At 43.8% G+C, this 19,564-nt stretch overlaps 1 protein-coding gene across 1 annotated transcript in view; it reads left to right on the top strand.

Moving 5' to 3' along the window:
* LOC117821488 (membrane-associated guanylate kinase, WW and PDZ domain-containing protein 1-like) overlaps nucleotides 1–18,798 on the top strand; it is a 109,240-nt gene extending 90,442 nt beyond the window's left edge. The window contains 16 exon segments of the mRNA XM_034695806.1: nucleotides 1,626–1,660; nucleotides 5,592–5,847; nucleotides 8,292–8,383; nucleotides 9,941–10,136; nucleotides 10,279–10,581; nucleotides 13,197–13,217; nucleotides 13,220–13,399; nucleotides 15,145–15,229; nucleotides 15,339–15,399; nucleotides 16,532–16,576; nucleotides 16,578–16,623; nucleotides 16,626–16,675; nucleotides 16,817–16,895; nucleotides 16,898–16,933; nucleotides 16,936–16,953; nucleotides 18,483–18,798. Of these exon segments, the coding sequence (XP_034551697.1) occupies nucleotides 1,626–1,660; nucleotides 5,592–5,847; nucleotides 8,292–8,383; nucleotides 9,941–10,136; nucleotides 10,279–10,581; nucleotides 13,197–13,217; nucleotides 13,220–13,399; nucleotides 15,145–15,229; nucleotides 15,339–15,399; nucleotides 16,532–16,576; nucleotides 16,578–16,623; nucleotides 16,626–16,675; nucleotides 16,817–16,895; nucleotides 16,898–16,933; nucleotides 16,936–16,953; nucleotides 18,483–18,703 (1,724 nt within the window). The 3' untranslated portion in view covers nucleotides 18,704–18,798.
* Nucleotides 18,799–19,564: the final 766 nt, after the last annotated feature.

The following is a 19,564-nucleotide window of genomic DNA, read 5'->3' as shown; positions in this document are numbered from 1 at the left end:
CTCCAACACTCATCAGCCTGGGTGTTCCAATCGGACCCCATAATCTCAGGGAGGAAGAGGAAGAGAGAGAGAGAGAGAGAGAAAGGGGGGGAGAAAATAGGGAGGATAAATTATGAATCATGTAGAGAGAGGGGCTTTGCAGCAACAGAGAGTTTTAACATTTAATGATTTTTTGCCAATGCAGCAGAAAGAGGCTAAGATGGATGCTTGCATGTTGTTCCATGTCTCTCCATTGTCCTCATACCTTCTGCTGGGCGTCTTTCTCTGTGCATGCTTGGTCTCAGGTGTTGCAGGAGAGAGGATGGTGTGGCAAAAAATGCCTTGATGAATCACAGGTGTGGCACTGTGCAAATGTGCTCACACCTCACATTTAACAAACTACACTGCTGCTGCCGCCACTGTTCACAGAACTACTTGATTGCCGTGGCAACAGCAATTCTTTGCCCCAATCCTGCCTTGTGTCGTTCGTGCATTCATTTATCTATTTTTGTCTCCGTGCTGTAGTGTGTAGCCGAAAAAAGATGCTTCAGGAAGAAGTTGTCTAGGTGGGGAAACGATCAGTTGGAGTTTGATTATGCATGTGTTGATGCCTCTGAGGATGAAGGAACCTACATGATGAGTGAATTAGTTGTTGGGCTGTGATGGGTGTTTGAAGAAAGCTGTAGAGTGGGACTGTAGATCATTCCCTACACTGGTATGCTGTGAATCCTCTCCCCTGACGACTGGCTCCAAGTATTAATATTTCATTAGCACAAATGAGATTGATCTTCTGGGTGACTCTCTACAGTGTGTTAACTGGTATATATGAGAGAGAGAGGGAGAGAGAGAGAGAGGGAGAGAGAGAGGGAGGGAGAGAGGGAGGGAGGGAGAGAGAGAGGGAGAGAGAGAGGGAGAGAGAGAGGGAGAGAGAGAGAGAGAGAGAGAGAGAGAGAGAGAGAGAGAGAGAGAGAGAGAGAGAGAGAGATCAAGTCATGGTACACGGAAGACGAGGGAGAGGGAAAAAAAGCAAAGGGAGAAGATCAGCTTCTTGGTGTGAGCCTTGAGCAAAGCAGAGGAGCGAAGAGGAGTGGAAACAGCTCTGTAGTTACTCAAAAGACGTGCAAAGAGAGGCAGAAGCTCAGGCTTTGCTGTTTCATATGATGCTTGAGCGGCTGAGCTCCTTCTCAGTGGGTAATAGTAGAGATTCTACTGAGAGCTGGTGGGGAAAGCTAGGAGGAGGGGAAGGGATGTGAGTGTGTGTGTGTGTGGATGCTCATTGGGACCTGTAGCTCTGATCAGCAGTCCGGTGCTTCTGCAGCAGCATCCTGTCTAATGCAGATAGATCAGCTGCTCCTCTTCTAATAGCACGGGTGAGAGCGCTGAGGGGGAGGAGATCAGTTGGATTAGCGCGCAGCCTAGCGCAGTGTGTTGCTCACAGAGAGACAGAAAGCAACAGAGAGGAGGAGGTGGAGAGGGAGGAAGGAGGTGGAGAGAGAGAGCCGGGCCAGTTTGAACTGTGCTCTGCAGCAGGAACCAGAGTCCACACGTCCGTCCTGAGGAGTTTTTTTATTTTAACAGAGGGGACAAGGGGGGAGAGCACAGCAGGTCATTAATGCTCTCTCTGTCTCTCTGCCGATGTTTTGCAGGCGTGGTGCCAGCCAAGAGGAGTCCAAAGCTGGTGGTGAGTACTATGATCTTCTTCTTCTTCTTTTGTGTGTGGGTGTGTGTGCATGTTAAAATGAGTGAGTGGAAAGAAGGAGTGCTATTTAAAGAACAAAAGGCATGAAGATGTGATATCTAACTCTTTCTCTGCATCCAGAGATGCTGTCATCTTTCCTCTTCAGTTCTTTTTTTTCCATCTGTCACTTTGACTTTTGCTTCTTTTCTTCTATTGTTTCACTCCTCTGTGTTGTCATTTCTCCTTGTTTTTAATGCTCCTCTTTCCCTCTCCATGCTGCCATGCTGCCATCCTGTGACTGATTAAGCAGAGCAGTGTAACAGTGACCAGCTGTCAGGAGGGGGCAGACAGCCTCAGCTGAGGGAAGATGGAGAGAGGAGAAAGATAGGGGGGAAAAAAGGATGTGGATAAGGGGAGAGGAGGAGGAATAACCAGCATGGAGATGGTTTGTCCCAGTACAGTGAATCACTCTGAAGCCCGCGGACACAGAAGAGGCACTGAGGCTAACAGACAGGGCGAAGGGGGCAATGACGACACACTGAGCTGGATACAAAGCAGAGGGAGAGAGTTGGGGAAGCTGGAGGAGAGATTGCAACAGATTGCGATGTGACTGGTACTTTTGACAGATAAGAGAGGACGGGGAGAGAGGCAGAAAGAGCGATTCTGTGAGGTTTTCTTAAGAGACGATTCTGTTATTCAGGAGTTGAAAGAGCAAACGCCTCCTCATTTTTACAACTCATCTCAAGCTGATAAAGAAATCAATACATGCTCAGGAGAGACAATGCTGCAGCTTTAAACTACTGTCACCCTAATTCACCTCTGGAGAGCGACCCAGTTTTAGTAGAAGGACAATTCCTATGGACAGGCTCAACAAGGTCACTGATGGGTTCAATACACAACCCTTCAGTACCAACAACCATCAACCCTGCCATTTAAAACCCTCCTCTCATCTGGTTGAATTTAAGAATCAGGATTAGTTTGGTATCAGTGAAAGCTTTGGGTGTTACCATTCAGGTCACATGGCATGGCGATGGAGGAGGGGCGGGCGGGCATCATAAGGGGGTTGATTTGTACCAATAGTGGCACTGCCTGAGTGTCGCTTTGGATTAGCTTTCCAGCTAGGAAAAGCCAGTTTTCCCCTTCTCTGTGTGATGTCAGTGAAATGTCACGCTGCATGCAACTTCATGTCAGCCCAGAACAACCATTTTGCCTCCAGTTCAGAGTCCAAATAAATGCTCAGAGTAAACTCCCATATGCAAAAGAGGCTGCGCTGTCCCAACCCATTAAGCAAGTCTCTGGTGATCAAATGAGAAGTCAATTTTGCATGGCTGTTGTCCTCATTAAGAAGCATTACTGGAATATTTGACCGTTCATCTCGTACAGTGTGATGAATGCGACACTGGGAGACCGCTGGGTGACTCCTCCACCAGCTCATGTGCTGCTTTATTATTCATACCAGATACAAAAAAAGAATGGAGTTGTCATTTGGGCGTTAGTAATTGCATTTTCTCAGAAAGGCTCATTTTTCATGAGGCTGAAAATTATTTTGGTACACGCATCTGAAGACAGACAAACAGAAAAAAGAAACACTGTAATATGTTCATTCTCTGGTGGAAGAATAAAGTTAAAAGTATGCAAAAGATCATACGGTGCCTTGCAGCACAATAACATCACAGAAAATGTTTTGTTCACTCTATACATGATGCGGGCGGTTCAGTTTTAATAACAAACCATAGAATTTAGATTCATATCAGACGTCAAAATACTGTGCAACACTTTTCAGTGCTCTATCACAGGATTTAAAAAGTCATGGAGCCAAGTACTTTATCTGTCTCTGTGACAACCAGACAACAAAGTCATCTATTAGAAATGAGGCCAGATAGGGTTCTGATTTGCCACCTCACCATTTTGTTTTTGACGCTTATTATTATCACAGCCAAAAGTTCAATCTTCAGTCAGGTTCAATCTTGGAACCCATCAGCTAACATCAGGCGATACGCTCCTGGAAGCTACAGCCAATTTACCTGAGCTTCTGGTGTAGCTGTTGGATAGGAATTAAAGACTTCCAGCCAAGACTTTGTGCATTCATAGTCTAACTTCCAATTTTGGAGGGGACAGTGGCATTGCTGTTGAGAAACAACAACTCAGAGCGGGTTATTAGCTGCTCTCACACACATTAAATAATGCTAAATTGTTGTTACATGACCAACAATGAGTTCCTGAGTTGTTTCACAGCCTCTTTGGTCTCCACTTGGACTGTTTTAACTGCTTAAGCAAATCCCGGCTCTAACATTAGTGGACATTAAAACTCAGACTACAGATGGGAACCAGAATGCTGATCATACAGAAGTATAGTCCAGCACAAACAGATTTTCTTTATTTAGGCAGAATCTGAGATTATACCTACTTTAACCTTTTGGTCAACGCAATAGCAATAGCAATTTTATTTATAAAGCACATTTAATTACAAGTAAGCTCAATGTGCTTTACATGGAGAATTAAAGACATAAAAACATAAAAATATTTTTTTTTATTAAAAAATAAAACAATATACACCCAACATACATAAAACACAGCAAACAGCAAACAAACACATGCAGCCAGTCACAACACTCATTACATCATTCATACGCTTTAGAAAATAGATATGTTTTGAGTCTTTTTTAAAAAGTGGAGACAGTAGTGATGGACCTGAGGTCAGCAGGCAGCTTGTTCCAGAGAGAAGGACCACAGTAACTAAAGGCCCCTTCCCCAGACTTTGATTTTACTCTTAGTACTCTTAAAAGTGTTCCACCTGCTGACATAAGGATCCGGGTCAGGTTAGACACTGTGAGCAAGTCAGAGATGTACTGAGGAGCTGAACCATTGAATGTTTTATGGACTAGTAATATGATTTTGAAAGTGATTCTGTATTGAATGGGGAGCCAATGGAGTGTTTTGAGAACCTGGGTGATATGATCAGATGTTCTTGTATGTGTCAGAATTCTATCTGCTGTGTTCTGAATTAGTTGGAGCCGTCCTATGGATTGTTTGGATAGACCTGGTTACAGTGCGTTACAAAAATCGAACTGGGTTGATATGAATGCATGGACCAATTTATCTGCGTCAGTTTGGGATATGAATGATCAGAGTTTATAGATGTCTTTTAAATGGTAAAATTATGTTCTTGTTATATTGGTGATGTGGTATTCAAAGTGAAGTTCGGAATCTAATATTACACCAAGATTTCTGACTTGCTCACAGTGTTTTAAAGAAATTCAACTCAGATGGGATTGGATGTTTTCCCTTTGGCACCAGATCAGCCTAATTCAAATGATTTTCTGGACTACTTGTGTCACACACAGCCATAGTTAGTCTGAGCTGGGCCATTCATTTAGAATAATTGGAACTTTGTTGCACATTGATACGGATGAAGCACAGAAAAGGACTTTAAGCAAGTTTCCGTTAACTATGCAGCAACAAAGTACTTAAATAAACTGCTGTATAAATTTAGAAATTAACCTTGATCTCTGCACAAGTTTCCATTCATACAACCCTCTGCATTAAACAGAGAATCATGGGATTCACAAAAGGCAATAACTTCCTTTTATTAAAATTCCCACACATTTCTATGTCTTTGTCTTGCAACCATGGAAACCAAGTCATTGCTACTCTCACTCGAGCAGTTGTTTTTTTTTCATACTTAGATATGTTCTCCTGCAACGTCGGAAAAAGATGACCTTGATGCTTTTCCTCGCTTTGTCCTCCATCAACACTTTGCTCAAATCTCTTTCCCCCTATTCCTTGCACTTCTGTACTGACTGACTCACTTATCACTCTCACTTTTCTCTCCTCTCTGTGTCCTCTACCTCCCTCTCCTGCTTCTTCTATCCGCCCCCATCTTTCAAACACGTACACCTCTCACAAACTCTTTTCTTTTGCTCTGTCCACACAGCACCAGTTGGAGAGGAAAGACAGCCAGAGCAGCTCCCAGCACAGTGTGTGCAGCCATCGCAGCACCCACACCGATTCTCCCAGCCACCCACCCTCTGCCATGCCCAGCGAGGCCGTGGTTCCCACTCCTGCTGCCCCCACCCAGCCTCTGCCAGGCCTGCCCCCTCAGGACCCTGCAGATGGCACCCTCACCCTCCAGAAGAAGCCAGACCCCTTTAAGATCTGGGCGCAGTCCAGGAGCATGTACGAGAGCAGACGTGAGTAGAATTCATTTCTCACTTGTACAGAATTTTTACATTTTGCTGACTTTGGAGATTGAAGGTTTATCCTCAAGCAGTTTAAGGACCCTTTTGGCCTTCTGTTAGAGTGAGTATGTCTTGAGACTATCTAGTAGGAGATACTTTATGGATATAAAAATGAAAGATAAAAAAAAAAAGCTCCTTGTTGAACTTCCTAGAGATGTAGAGTTTTAAATATACCTCTTGTCCATAGCTGACAAGATATCAATTTGTTGTTTGTACAGGTGATATGAAACTGATGGATGTGCTCACTTGCTTACTGTTCAATATCTGATATCACAAAATAGGGTAAAAAACCACTCAAAATCATTTCTAATTTACAAATTTGTAAAACACAAAGATGGCGTGGAAACAAGACTCCAAATTTGTACTTCTTTAATTGTAGTAAAGTTGAGGACAAGTGTCACAGATGACAATAGAGTATTATTATTACAGAACCGTTCCCTGTCAATGTGTTTTTGCATCTTTTAAGGGCAATTTTTTTGTGTTTGCTAAACAACCGTGTGCTGAATAAGTCACAACTGATCGTGACAAAAGGTGCCTCTAAGAGGGAAGTGTCCTTGAAAACACCGAAGGGCTTGCTGATTAGTGGTATAGTGGTGGCAGTGTGTGTGTGTCAGTCCTACACACATTCTTCTAGTCTTTCTCTTGAATGAGAGGAACCAGCAGGCACTACCAACAATGAGCACTTGCTCACATCATCAGTAAAGGGACAAGGCCAAAGCAGCCTAAAAACTGATCAAATGTAAATGATCAGCAGTCGTACAGCCCTCTTTCAAACCCTGTTTGGATGTTAGAAAATCACGAGTATCCAAAATCAAAAACTGGAACAGTAGAGAGTACACAGCCCCCTGTGAGACTCTCAGTATCATTTGCAGGCATGGCCTATTCTTGCATTATTCATATGGAAACACTGTAAGGGTGTCAAACCTCTTATTTCCTGTTTCTAATAGAAGAGACCAGATGAGAGGGGGAAAGAATCATCCAAAATAACAGTTTCACTCACTTGTTCTAGCTGAATCACATCTGTCAGACCTTCTTTTCTTGTAGTGGAGCTGGTATTTAAAGTAAGAAAAAGGAGTGTGTGCTGTAAAATACGCGTATGTGTTGTAGAAGATTGTTTTCGAGGGTCCATGTCACCAACAGATCTGGTGTGTTAGCTGGTTGATCTCGTGTGTGTGCGCGTGTTTCCAGCCATGGATGTGACATGTATTGCAGTGTTGGTTAATAATCACGGCTGCCTGCAGAATCTAGGACTGCTGCTGATTAAATATTAAGTGAGCCCGGAGAGGGCTGCTTTAAGCTGCGGCTGGTTGGTATATCTGTTTGATAACCCCTGAAGGAGCTGCAGCCCCTTTTTGAGTCAGCAGTGGAGGAGGGACATAACAATGATACAAGAAAGACAAGGAGACAAGGAATGACAAAGAGGCCTAGATTTCTCTTTAATTTTCATATATGCACATACACGTGCGCACTGTTGAATTTGCAAGTAGCAGATACCATGCATCCATTAAGTGCACCAGAGGAGCAAGAATTCAGAAGCAGAAGGACGACATAGAAAGGTTGACTCAAATTCAACATGTTGCAGAAAGCTAAACAGCTAACCTCTTCCTTTTTGTTAACTTTGCTTTGATGACTTATGTAGGAGACATGTGCCAATGCAGGGTTAATTACAAGGCCTGTCACAGCAGTTTCAGTCACACTTGTAAGAAACTGGAAAGTTCAGGCTAATCGGTTCTCCACCGTCCTTGCATGGCAGCCTTGTAGACAGCAGGCAGTGCATGAGGACGTGGTCTGTGCCTCCTGTGCGGACCAGCCCTGCGGGTCGAACAGACCAACAGCAAATGGCCCATGTCCTCCTCCACAGTCTGCTGTGTCCATAGCCAAATGCTAACGTATATGCTAACGTATAGGGAATTGAGGGGGTTTTTTTTGTGAAGAAGTAACTGGTGAATTACAGTGAAGTTCGAAAAATGTGTGTAAGGGGAGCTTGGTTATAAACGAAGGCTAAAAATAGGTATCGCTAAGGAGTTTCTTTACAGACTGCAGATCTGAGGGTCTGATGAGGTCACAGCATGAGATTTTGTTTCCTACAAGCGAGAACAAGAAGCCAATCTGCTCAGAAATACAAGTCTGAGGTGAAGGAAGGCAGAGCTGTTGATTCTGCTCACTTTCATTGTAACATTAATGGAGAAAAAAAACACCTTATCGATTCTTGATTACACAACTGGATGTGGGCTCTTGATAATGAGACAAAACAATAGATGTATCTTGTTGATTGGAACATGTGTTTGGTGATTAACCTACAAAGATTCCAATCAGTTGTAGCTGCAGGTCTTGGCTGGTATATCTTAAAGTTGATCTCCATGCAGTCCTTTTACTATGTCTCTTGTTTATTTCAGTGCCAGATTGCCAGGAGCAGGACATTTTCCTATGGCGGAAGGATACAGGCTTTGGTTTCCGTATCCTGGGAGGAAATGAGCCCGGGGAGCCCGTAAGTATTCCTCCACCTTTAAATCCCATCAACAGTTAATCATAGAAGCAGATAATCTAAAGAAAAAGGCATGCTAACACTCTTGCTTTCTGTCCACACAAACTCTGATTTTAAACATCTGAATTAGGGATGTAAGGATATATCACAAGACGGTAAAAAATCAATACAAATAAGGGTGGATTAAAATCGATTCAACAAAATTTGTATCAGGATATTATTTTTAAACAGTAAAGGCACTATCTGCATTTCACTCCACTTGTTCAACATCATTAAGTCTCTTGCGCTGCTCTCTTGTCACTCGCTGAGTTGAGCATAACAGACATGGCGGCAGACCGAGCAGTTCAGGATGCACCTTTTGTGTTTCCCTGATATTCCTTAAAAACAACATGTCAATTACAAGCCAGGAGCATAAGCTGCACTTTAGCTTATTTAAAGAAATTTACCTTATTTGTTTTAATATTTAATACTTTCATTTGGGAATCGTTCACTTTCTGTTTCTTTAGAATTGGGGGGCAAGAGCAAGAGTGTGAGGCAGACAGTGAGGAAGAGGGAAATAAAATGGCAGCAGGCTTCAGGTCTGCCCCACAGGGGTTACTACTTGTTGTTTGTGCCAAAATAACCGGGTGGTTGTTGTGCTCTTGTTTCTGTCAAGAGATGTGTGTAGACTCCCACACATTGCCTTAAGCACACAAGCTGTTTCGTGGCCCCAAATGGCTGCATTAGCCTTCATGGTGTCTTTGAATGTCAACCATGAAAACCTTCAAGTAATGCAGCAGTAGACCCTGAATGCTGCTGTGTGTGACTGATGCATTTCAAATCAGAGTGAGATAAGTCACAAAGAGCCATTGAGCTTTCTCTTAGCTAATGGCTTAATTTACTTCAGTTCAAAGACTCTTAATCAGCTATATTACTGTACTATAATTGTAAAGTTTCTGCATTCACATCACTCCATGGAGAGGCGATACATTAATTATGATTTCTTCTTACTTAACTCCGTGATCCCTCAGTCATTTTTCCTCATCTCTCGTTTTGGTTTCAAACTAGAAGTATGTTTTGTTAAAATAAGACGCTTCATACATCAGGAAGAATCAGTGTATCCACAATAAGTATACAAACTGTACCATCCAATATGATGGCATGCAATTTTCAAATGTGTACCAATGATGTTAAAACCGCTTATTGTAAAGCCAACTGCACTCTGCCCTATGTAGCCCACATGTGGTGCAGCAAAAATTAAAAAGCTTCAGGAGGGTTTTAGTGATGCATTTAGTTTCTGGTCCACTGTGGATAAGTGCAAGCCATGTTTTTGACATGTCATGCTGCATTGAAAATGTTTGTTTACAAATGTATATGTTCACATATTGATAATGAAAATGATAGCAATAAGCCCAAACTAAGTGAAAACAGGAATCCTGTGCTTTGAGAAACCTTATTGCAGTTATTGAACCCTTGTATTGTTAGGTTACATTCTATCATTTTATATTTATTCTAATATGGACCTACGTGTCTTAAATAAGAATGTAAGGGAAAAGTAATTGTGTGTGTTTGCTTTTCCAGATCTACATTGGACACATAGTGAAGTACGGGGCAGCAGATGAGGATGGGCGCCTGCGGTCGGGGGATGAGCTCATCTGTGTGGACGGCACAGCGGTGGTGGGCAAGTCTCACCAGCTGGTGGTGCAGCTGATGCAGCAGGCTGCCAAACAAGGCCACGTTAACCTCACCGTCAGACGCAAGAGCCCCGGATACGGAGGTGAATTTAATCACACGTGCATGCAAATTTATACATGTGTAATGCACTGTTTTATACATTTTTATGTAGAGCACACAAAAGTAAAAGTACTCTCCTGGAGATTCTTCTCTAACCAGTCTGCTCTGCTCCCCTACATTGCCAGTGTCGAAAGGGGAAGGTGATGTTCCTCCTTCACCGGCCTCCTCCCACCACAGCAGCACCCAGGCACCAAGCCTGACAGAAGGCAAGCGGACCCCCCAGGGGAGCCAGAACTCTCTAAACACTGTCAGCTCCGGCAGCGGGTCTACCAGTGGCATAGGCAGCGGTGGAGGAGGAGGCAGTGGGAGTGCAGTGGTGCCCGCCTCCTTGCAGCCGTACGACGTGGAGATCCAGCGTGGAGAGAACGAGGGCTTCGGTTTTGTCATCGTGTCATCTGTTTCCAGACCTGACGCTGGCACAACATTCAGTAAGTGAGGCTGACGAAGCCGGAGCTAAATGAGATTGACAGGAACTTGTATCTAGTTTGACAGGAGAATTAATTCTGTTTACTGTGGGCTTATTACGTTTGACTTTAATGTGATGCAATTGAGACTTTAATCTGACTCAACAGTTTGATTGTTTGGGCGTTAGTAATTTGTAAGGGTGCATCTTGCGTGATGTTTTCTCTGATGATAATTATTTTTCTACTTTTTTAATTTTTCTCTGGGATGAAGAGCAGCGTATAAAAGGCCTGAAAATGCTGATGCAGTTCGCTAACAAAAAGAAACATCCTCTGAGTGAATAAGTGAAGCACTGAATAAAATGACGGATGCCATCTTCTGGCAGAGTTAAACATTTTTTTTCAGTCACTCCTTCCTGAGTTCCTGGGATTTAACAGGAGTTCTCATAATACCACGGGCCGAGGTCATAAACCTTCTTTCATGAGCTCAGGGATAAAGAAATCTCCTCAAGTGCGCTCTCCCTGAGGATCTGGCTGGCTGAAGCTTTATCACAAACACCATCATCACAGATTCATGCCTCACAGCTGCCCTCACCAATTCATTCAGCACATAATTGAAGTCTACTTAGCACACTGCAAAGCTGTCTGTACCGTTCACGTATCACCGCAAATCAACAGAATTGCATGTATTAAAGTTGCTCAGGCACTGATGAGGAATTGTAGACGTCCTCCTCAAACAAATTTGGTATTAACCTCCGAGTGATGAATTTCCAACAGCAATGTCAAGCCAAGGTCTCTTGTATAGTTAGCCATTATGATGATATACTGTGGTGTGTCACAGGCAAAACACCAGAATGGATGTTAGCCACACTGACTGCCCGGGGAAAATTTCATTGATCCCATGGGCTAATGGTGTTGCTCTGCAAAATGCGATGCAAGAATTAATGTGTTATTTATAGTGACACCAGCGATGATGCTAGTCAACAACCTTGTCAAAACGTCTTCCAGTCTTTTGAGGTTTCTGTTTTTGCTGCTGCTGCGTTGCTTCGTTCTCCAGCTCTGCTCCGTCACTTTTTCTCCCGGGACGGTAAGATGAATGGACTCTGTTGCTTTGATGTGCTGATCTGGGATCTTGCTTTAGCATCCTGCGCTCGCTTTCCTAATGGATTTCAACCATGTGGGACACGACAGAGAAATGTGTTTACTAACAAACAAAAAAACAAGAGAAAGCTCTGTCTGAGGATTTTTTCCAGGAGCGCTTCACATTTGTCAGTTCAAAGAAGAGCAAAGCAGATTCAGCTGTTTCAATCTCCCATACATCGTTGACACGTAAACCACTTTTCTCTAGTCCATCAAGGCCCATCCCCCCCTCTTATCCCCTTCCCCCCGTCATGACCTGAGGTTGGCAATGTGCTTAACAGATTGAGTATTAAATCCATGGTACTTGCCACACCCTGCAATGTCCCACATGCCATTATTTAGATAGAGTGACAGGATACAAGAGCATTTTTCAATCAAGACAGAGGGAGGGTGAGGTAGTAAATATGGAGGCTGCAAAAATGCTTGATGGAAGGGGGAGTGCACTGTGGGGAGGAGCAGAGATAAATGGAGTGAGATAGAGGAGGACCGAGAGATCCCCAGGGTCTGTTCAGAACTTCCATGTGAACAAGATACGCAGTATTGAGCTCTGTCACTCAGGAGCAGATTGGATTTCTTACCGTCCTCTCACTGATGTCATGACTAGCATCACATACAGACTGTAGGATGCACATGTCACCTCAGAGTGCTGCTCCTAATCGTCGTTTGAGCCCGTCAAGGCCCAACATGTCAATTACCTGAATGTCTCACACACTGCTGTAGTGATTGTGTGCTCAGTGAGCCTTGGTAAGGAGGTGTTCTCATGATGCTGCAAACAGTGTATCGATAGGCTGTCAGGCATAAGCCATCAGGGCCCTGACCACTGGCTTATGATTTACAGGCCATTGATTATTACGGCAGAGGATGGGGGTTAGGACAGGTTCTGCATTTTCTCACAGAGCTGATGTATTTTGTTTCGGACATCAAACAACTCAACCCCCTCCGCTTCTTTCAGCACTGACTCATGAATGTTTGGCCTACGCAATAATTACAACATGTCAGCTATAGATGTATAAATTTGGAAGAGGATTAGGACCACCCAAAAAAATTTTTTGAAAGGGCAAGTGAGCAAAGAAAACATATTAAGATGTTATTTTTTCTTTAATTCTGAGGTTAAAGTCAGAGTTCTGAGAGAAAAGTCAGAATTTTAGAGGGAAAAAAATACATTCAGGTGTTAAATGCTTTAATTCTGAGATAAAAGCCAGAATTTTACTTTGAAAAAATGTTTTTGCTCACCCTTCCTTTCAAGAAATGTTTTTCTTCAGTGGCCCTAATCCTCATCTGTATACAAGCAACCTCATAATTCCTTCCTGTAATTGAATTGGAATTTGGTGATTTGGATAACTAACTTTTCTTTCTTTCTTTCTTGCTTTCTTTCTTTCTTTCTTTCTTTATGTTTCTTTCTTCAGTGCCATTTCCTTTTAATAAACTAAAATAAATCAACTGATCAACAAATTAAATCATCACCACACCCAAACTACACAATATGTTTGTTAAAACAAAAGCTGGAAATGCCTGTGTGGCCATGCCCATAAAATAGGACGCATCATCGAAGGCAGCCCGGCGGACCGATGCGGGAAGCTAAAAGTCGGGGACCGAATATTGGCGGTGAACTGCTGCTCCATCACCAATAAGTCGCACTCGGACATCGTCAACCTGATCAAGGAGGCCGGGAACACAGTCTCTCTCAGGATCATCCCGGGTGATGGTAAGGCCATTTTTTCCTCTTGTTTTTGCTTCCAGCCTCACATGGCTGTTTCCATAATGCAGAATGATGTGACTTATTCATGGATGTTGTGGGAAGGAAAGGGCAACCGCTGCTCTTCACAGGCAAGAGCACTTTTCATCAGGGTGTGAACCCTGGTGTCTCAGAGAGTGAGTCACTGAGTAGGAGGAAGGTGAAGTCGCCCCCAGAACTACTCTAGCACTTTTACCCTTCTTCTTTTTCTTGTTTATTTTCTTTGCCAGATGTCTTACCATTTACAATATTTTGGCAGCTTGAAAGGATTAAAAAATCACAGCTCACATTTAATCAAGCACTTCCTGTTGGTTTAATCTCCTCAGCTTAGTCAAGGAAAGGAAATGGAAGTGCATGATATTGCTGCACAAGCAGTTTGCAACCCAAAGCCCCACATTTTGGGTAAAATATGTCAAGTGCTGTAACAAGGGTGCTTGCTACTGGCTTAGCTACAAGTCCACCAATAAAAACACAGAAGGGAGCTCAACTCTGGTACCCTCCCTAAAGACAGAAAAGGATGCTTAATAAGAACAGGATTTGAGAGGCGGGAACTGACACATTCACTTACTCATGGGCTTGTTTGTGACCATGCATGATGCATTATTTTACTTACAGTAAACATGGCATGGCTTGTACTAGACTGGAACTTTTTGGTCCACTCTATTCTCATCTTATATATCATATAAATCTGTGCAGCTTTATGAACAATTTGTGAGGAAGTCATATGTCTCATTAAAGTTAGGGTTGTAGTCACAGAAAACTAGCATGACTTTGAATGTAGCATATCCTCTGGACTCCGTCTAACCCCCCCCCCCCCCCCCCCCCCCCCCCCCCCCCCCTCCGAGCTCCTCCAAAACCCCCCTGCTCACATGCACGAGCTCCGTTGCTTCGCGACCATATGATTGTAACTGATTCAAAACCGTCCTCAGCACATCGTTTATGTTTTGCACTACATCAACTCATGTCTCACTCAGCGGTAAGAAAACACCAAAACATTATCATAGTGAAGTTAAAAACACAAACAAACATGAAATGTACATGCAGGATGTGGGCAGAATGGCAGGACGGGATTTGATTGGTTTCATAATTTGGCTCCTGATGGCAGGGATTGGTTGGTGTTTTCCCCAGGTTTACTCCGGCTGTAGGTAGCAGCTTTTTTCACGCTCTGTTTTAACAACACATTAGTATTGATTGCCATCGGGACATAGAGATCATTTTAATCCGTAAAACTAAAACTGTATCTAAATCTGACTACCAACCCAGCTTTAAGAGGAGAAGAGCGAATAAGGAGCCCAAAATAAATGAGTCAAGCTGATGTTCTTGTGTGTTATGTGTGCTGCAGGGTTCTTGTTGGTGAAAAGGATGAAACTGATGAAAGGCAAGAAAGGACAGTTGTTTCGTTTCCCTCCCGGAAAAGCACATGAAACAAAATGATGCAAGCCACCAGTTTTTTTTTCCTGTCCTTTCTTCAGCCCTGCTTTTCTTCCGTGCAGTTTGGGGCCGGTGTTGTCTATGAGCAAATAGCAAATGACAACATCACAGACAGTTAGCATCAGGTTGAATAGTGTAGCCTGTGGGCGGTTCACTGGACTCTTCTGGACAGTTTTGTTCTCCATAGTGTCTTTTAAAAAACACAGCTGTAGGCAAATGTATTTCATTCATTTTTGTTTAGTTGTTTCTTCTCCTTCTTATATTTATGTCCTGTTCCTTTCCAGAATCTTCTAATGCTTCTCTGCTGACTAATGCTGAGAAGATAGCTACCATCACCACCACACACACACCTCAGACCACAGAGACACGGTAGGTGATAACGCATCAATTTAAAAAAAGCCGAAGACTGCACTTTTCTTTGAAGACGGTCTTTAATGCAGCATCATTTGTATTCATGTGGTTTTTTATCTCTTTAAAGGAATAATTCAAAGTCAAAAGGAGCTCCTCCTCCTCCACCCACACAAACTCAGACATCACAGGTAAGAAGAGATGCTTTCACTCAGCAGTTAATGATCATCTGGTTACACATTAGTATAGAAATCCTTAACCATCAGTAATGAACCATAAAATGTAGTACAGAAATAAACACAGCAAAGGTACCACTGTGGAGAGTGTTTGAAGCATTTGGTTAAATAAAGTTGTACATTTCTAGAAGACCTCCCCTGGAAGGCATTCATAGTGTTGCATCAGGTTAACATTCAAAATGACAGGTATATGGGGGGTTGCAAATTTGAAAACTAGAGCTAATGGGAGTAGTAGTAGTAGTAGCTGTTGCCACTGGAGTCTACGACAGCTCAGAGGAACCTATGAGACTATGGAGCTCAGGGACTCAAGAAGGTCTGTGGCTAGTAACTTTAATGGAACAGGCAGAGATAAAGTAAGTGATGAGGGGGTTGGGGGAAGGGGTGAGATAAGATCCAGTGTGTCAGTGCACCAGTTCCCCTGGCACTCTAAGCCTATAGCAGCATAACTAACAGCTGGTCCAAGCCTGAGCCAGCTCTAACTATAAGCTTTATCAAAAAGGAAAGTTTGAAGCCTAATCTTAAAAGTAGAGAGGATGTCTGCCTCCCGGACCCTGACTGGTAGATGAATCCAAAGGAGAGGGGGCCTGATAACTGAAGGTTCTACCTCCCATACTACTTTTAGAGATTTTCAGAAAAATATCAGCTCCTCAAAATAAGGAGAGTTGAAAAGGTGTAGGGGTGCTTGTGAAGCTATTCAACTATCATATATTTTTTTAAGATGCAGAACACATGCTGCCAACAAGCTATAAAGTATTGGATCTGTCACTGCTAGAATAAAAAATATTCTGGGAGAGGCTATACGTCTGTTTAGAGGGAGCTTTTGATGAGTAAGGTAAGTTTGGGGTCCAGCCCTTGTGATGCCCTTGCTTAGTTATCTGCACCCTCCTCACAGGCACCCGTGACATTAATTATTCATGCATTGTAGAGTATTGTACTGCCATTGGACATTTTCTGAGTTTTTGGCGGACATTGTTTGATTAGCCTTGAAGTTTAGACTCACCTTTTGACTCCCTGGAGGACCTTGATTAGCTACCCCTGGTACATCTGTGACTCTTTCTTTCTTTTTGTCCCATTTTTTGTTTCACAGGATGCTGAGTTCTACTCTGTGGACCTCGAGCGGGACAGTAAAGGTTTTTGGCTTCAGCCTGAGAGGAGGACGGGAGTACAACATGGACCTATATGTTTAAGACTAGCGGAGGATGGGGCTGCAGTCAGAAACGGCAAAATGAGGGTATGAAACTTTCCAAAGCTGAATTGTGACTATCCTATTTGCTCTGCTATGCTTCTTTCCTGGCTAAATTTCCTCTTTCAAAACCTTTGATGGAGGAATAGTACTACTAGCTGTGACCAAATGTGGCCTCTCTGGGTTTAGGTTGGAGATGAGATCCTGGAGATTAACGGAGAGAGCACAAAGAACATGAAGCATTCACGAGCCATCGAACTGATCAAGAATGTGGTCGGAGGGCGCGGCTTGTCCTCAAACGGGGAGACGATCTGTACCTGAATATGGTAGGTTAACAGAATATGTTCTGGCCTCTTCCATGTAAATAACACTACTAATGCCAGCTTTGAAATCATAGCATAGCAGCTGCAGTAATACCGTCGCTATAAAGCGTCTTATCTGCTCAATGCAAAGCAGGGGAATTTTTTAAACAGATTTTCTACCATAAATGATTAACTGAAAGAAAACTTCTATTCTTTCATGAATTTAAAGCCACTTGTTGTAGTCTCAGAAATGATCAGAGAAGAATTGTTTGCAACAAAAGTTCATTCTTTTGATTTATTCTCTGGATCAGTAGTAAAGATGTTTTACAGCCGATGTAATATTTCCCCCCAAGAGATGTATACTCTGCTGATGGATGATTCCTCTCTCAGTCATATGTTGTATTTCTCAGCATTCTTCTCAGATTTTTCCAGAGTTTAATCCTCTGACAATCCCTCCTCTTCTCAGATGTTTTTCTTTGTGCTGTATCAAGTGCAATATGTTTCTTCTTTTGAATCAAAAACCCTTCTTCACTCTATTGAGATGCAGCATAAAACAGCCTCCTGTCTGTTTTATTTGTTTTCTTCTCTCTATTCCTCCTCTTTCTCTTGTCGCTGGGCTCTTCCTCCTCTCTCCAGCGATGATGGCTCCTCATCTCGCTGTTGGTACAATGAGGAATGACAAGATGGGAGAGCCCTGTTTCTACCTAATGGGCCAAAATCAGACCACGGTTTGTAGCCAAAAGTCTGTCCCAATCTGCGCTCCCCCTCATCTTTTTTCCTTTCAGTTTGATCCATCCTCCCTTTCAGCTCATCCCTTCCTGAATCCCACCCATCCTGTTTGTGTTTGTGCACAGGTGTGTTGACATAGTGTGCATGCTGTATGTCTTGTCATGCCAGGATTAAACTTTATTGAATTGAACTTGAGTGAATCGCACACCTCCCCCGCCTCCACCAGCTTCACACCAGATATCCTTACTGGGACCTATTAAATGCCTTTGCTCATCACATGCTGCTGCCATAGCAACCTGTCTTTAATTTGGAAGACATGCAGCCAAACACACTCTTGTTTTATTTTTGTATTGTTCGCTTTGGTTTGTTCCTTCCAATAATCACCTTGAGCTGTTCACCGTTTTGTTTTGAATGATTTCCTAGGTCTGCTGTGCTGTGTCCTTGGTACCTCTGCCCTGCACTTGCCAATGTGTTGTACCTGCTGTTGTTGCTGACATCACCTTGTGTATCTACCCCAAAGCCCCATAGAGAAACCATGTTGAAGTGATAAATCACTTCAATGTTTTTGTATCAATGTAAAACAGAATGTTACGCATCAATTAGCCTCATTGTTACTGGGGACAACGTAGCATATGAAAGAGCACATTGTATGCATGGTTTCCATAAATCTCTGCATTGATTTTCTGTCATGACAATGCAAGAGCTCACATGACCCAATAAGAGAAGTCATGTCTGCTGTTCACAGTAAATTCATGTGAAAGTATTCATTACTTATTTCCTGAGTAAAGTATTTTTAGTCAACAAGCTTCTTCTTCTTCCTGCAGACGGCAGCAGCGACGGGAACCCTCCCACACCCGGGGCACAAAACACTCCGGAAGTGAGAACACTGCCACCAAACAGCATATATCACACCTCATTGGAGTCCAGTTATCCACCAGACCTTCACAAACCTCACGCCAGGAGGAGGCTGCGCGTGGCCGAGACAGGGACAGGAACAGGGACGGGGCTGGGCCAGACAAATGGACTACCAGGGCCGGCAATTTGACCCACACCATCATCACACCTTGAATAACAATCACAGTAAAAGTACCCCCAGACAGCAGTCACCAGAGACAACAACAGCAGTGGCAACAAGAAGAGCCGGGGGTGGCCGGGGCCGTGGGGCCGCAAAGTCAAGAATCAGAGTCCGAGAGTGGCATCTCTAAACTCCTAAAGACTCTGATGAAGGACAGCTCGGGAAGAAGGCTGCAGCTGCAGAGAAACTGATGGGGCTAGAAATGTCGGGCAGCAGCTCTACTTTGGACGGGAGGCTTCGTCAGCAGCGCCGCGGCTCCTTGATCGATCACCAACCCGTAAGCCGCGCCTCATCTCCTGATCGTCGACGGGCGAAGTCGATGGACCGCAGGCAGAGCGTGCCCAACGGGACCAGCACACCTGAAAGGGAGCATGACGATGGAGGTTCCTTGCAGTCACCCCTGAGCGCAAGTTCTACGAGCGGAGGCTTCTCCAGGACTCGCAGATAGCTGGGAGAGTCCAGGGAGGTTTCAACCCCCGAGCGTGCCAACAACAACAACGGGGACTCCTTGTCTCTTTCCAGGGCCGTACATACGAAAGAGCCACAAAGACGGCAACCTCCTGAGAGACTCTGCCTCAGAGAGGAGGGAGGAGGAATATCGGATGAACGGGACGCCGGAGAGGCGATACAGAGTGGAACGGGACTCTTCCCCTGACAGCACCTACAGCCGGGATGAGCTGAACTATGCAGCAGCACCCAGACTGAAGGACTACTACAGCATGATGAAGAACAACGCTGCACACAACAATGCTGCCTACAATAACACAGGTCACAACAATAACGCTGTCGGCCCGCAGCCCCGACCAGCTCCCTGAGCCCAAGAGACGCTGG

Source organism: Notolabrus celidotus, chromosome 11 (genome assembly GCF_009762535.1).
Source record: "Notolabrus celidotus isolate fNotCel1 chromosome 11, fNotCel1.pri, whole genome shotgun sequence".
NCBI lineage: Eukaryota > Metazoa > Chordata > Actinopteri > Labriformes > Labridae > Notolabrus > Notolabrus celidotus.
This window is presented reverse-complemented; position numbering and strand designations above follow the sequence as displayed.